Source organism: Mizuhopecten yessoensis, unplaced genomic scaffold (genome assembly GCF_002113885.1).
Source record: "Mizuhopecten yessoensis strain PY_sf001 unplaced genomic scaffold, ASM211388v2 scaffold2515, whole genome shotgun sequence".
NCBI classification, from domain to species: Eukaryota; Metazoa; Mollusca; class Bivalvia; order Pectinida; family Pectinidae; genus Mizuhopecten; species Mizuhopecten yessoensis.
In genome coordinates this window covers 169,444-170,079 of record NW_018404584.1, presented here as the reverse complement: position 1 = coordinate 170,079, position 636 = coordinate 169,444, and the positions used below count along the sequence as shown (strand labels likewise).

Genomic DNA, 636 nt, shown 5'->3' with positions numbered 1-636 from the left:
TATAATGTTTTCATATCCTTCATAACTGTTTTTTTCTCCTTTTTTTTGTGTCAAAAAGTAAAACCCAAATTGTTTTTTGTCAAACCAGCTGAATTTCAATACATCAGATCTAGGGAGAAAGGACCAAACCTTTTTGTTTGACCTGGTTTTTTTGCTGCTACCGAAGCTTAACCCTTTCACCACTGTAGAACATAATGGACTCATCCAGATCANTTTTTTTGTGTCAAAAAGTAAGACCCAAATTGTTTTTTGTCAAACCAGCTGAATTTCAATACATCAGATCTAGGGAGAAAGGACCAAACCTTTTTGTTTGACCTGTTTTTTTTGCTGCTACCGAAGCTTAACCGTTTCACCACTGTAGAACATAATGGACTCATCCAGATCAAAGCATGGTAAACTCTACTAAAGTTACATGGGGGTGAAAGGGTTAGTCAAATTAGGAGATACTTACTACTTGAAGTGTACCACACTTTGGAATGTGATATCCCCTCTTTCCTATGGAATCCAGGTTTATATGACCCTATAACAACCAATAACAATGTTATTTCCGATCGCCTAGGCATATTTTTAAAACACTATCATTACAACATAGAACTAAAACAAGTTATCATGAAATTATGATGGCTTCCATTTCTT

The 636-nt window shown here is 35.1% G+C and overlaps 1 protein-coding gene across 1 annotated transcript in view; it reads right to left on the bottom strand.

The window, feature by feature from the left end:
* Positions 1 to 451: 451 nt before the first annotated feature.
* The window catches only part of LOC110446097 (protein FAM214A-like), a gene marked incomplete at its 3' end in the record, with an annotated part of 32,828 nt that continues 32,643 nt past the window's right edge, over positions 452 to 636 (bottom strand). The window contains exon 10 of the mRNA XM_021491063.1: positions 452 to 520. Coding sequence (XP_021346738.1) covers positions 452 to 520 — 69 coding nt within the window. The remainder of the gene's footprint in view (positions 521 to 636) is intronic.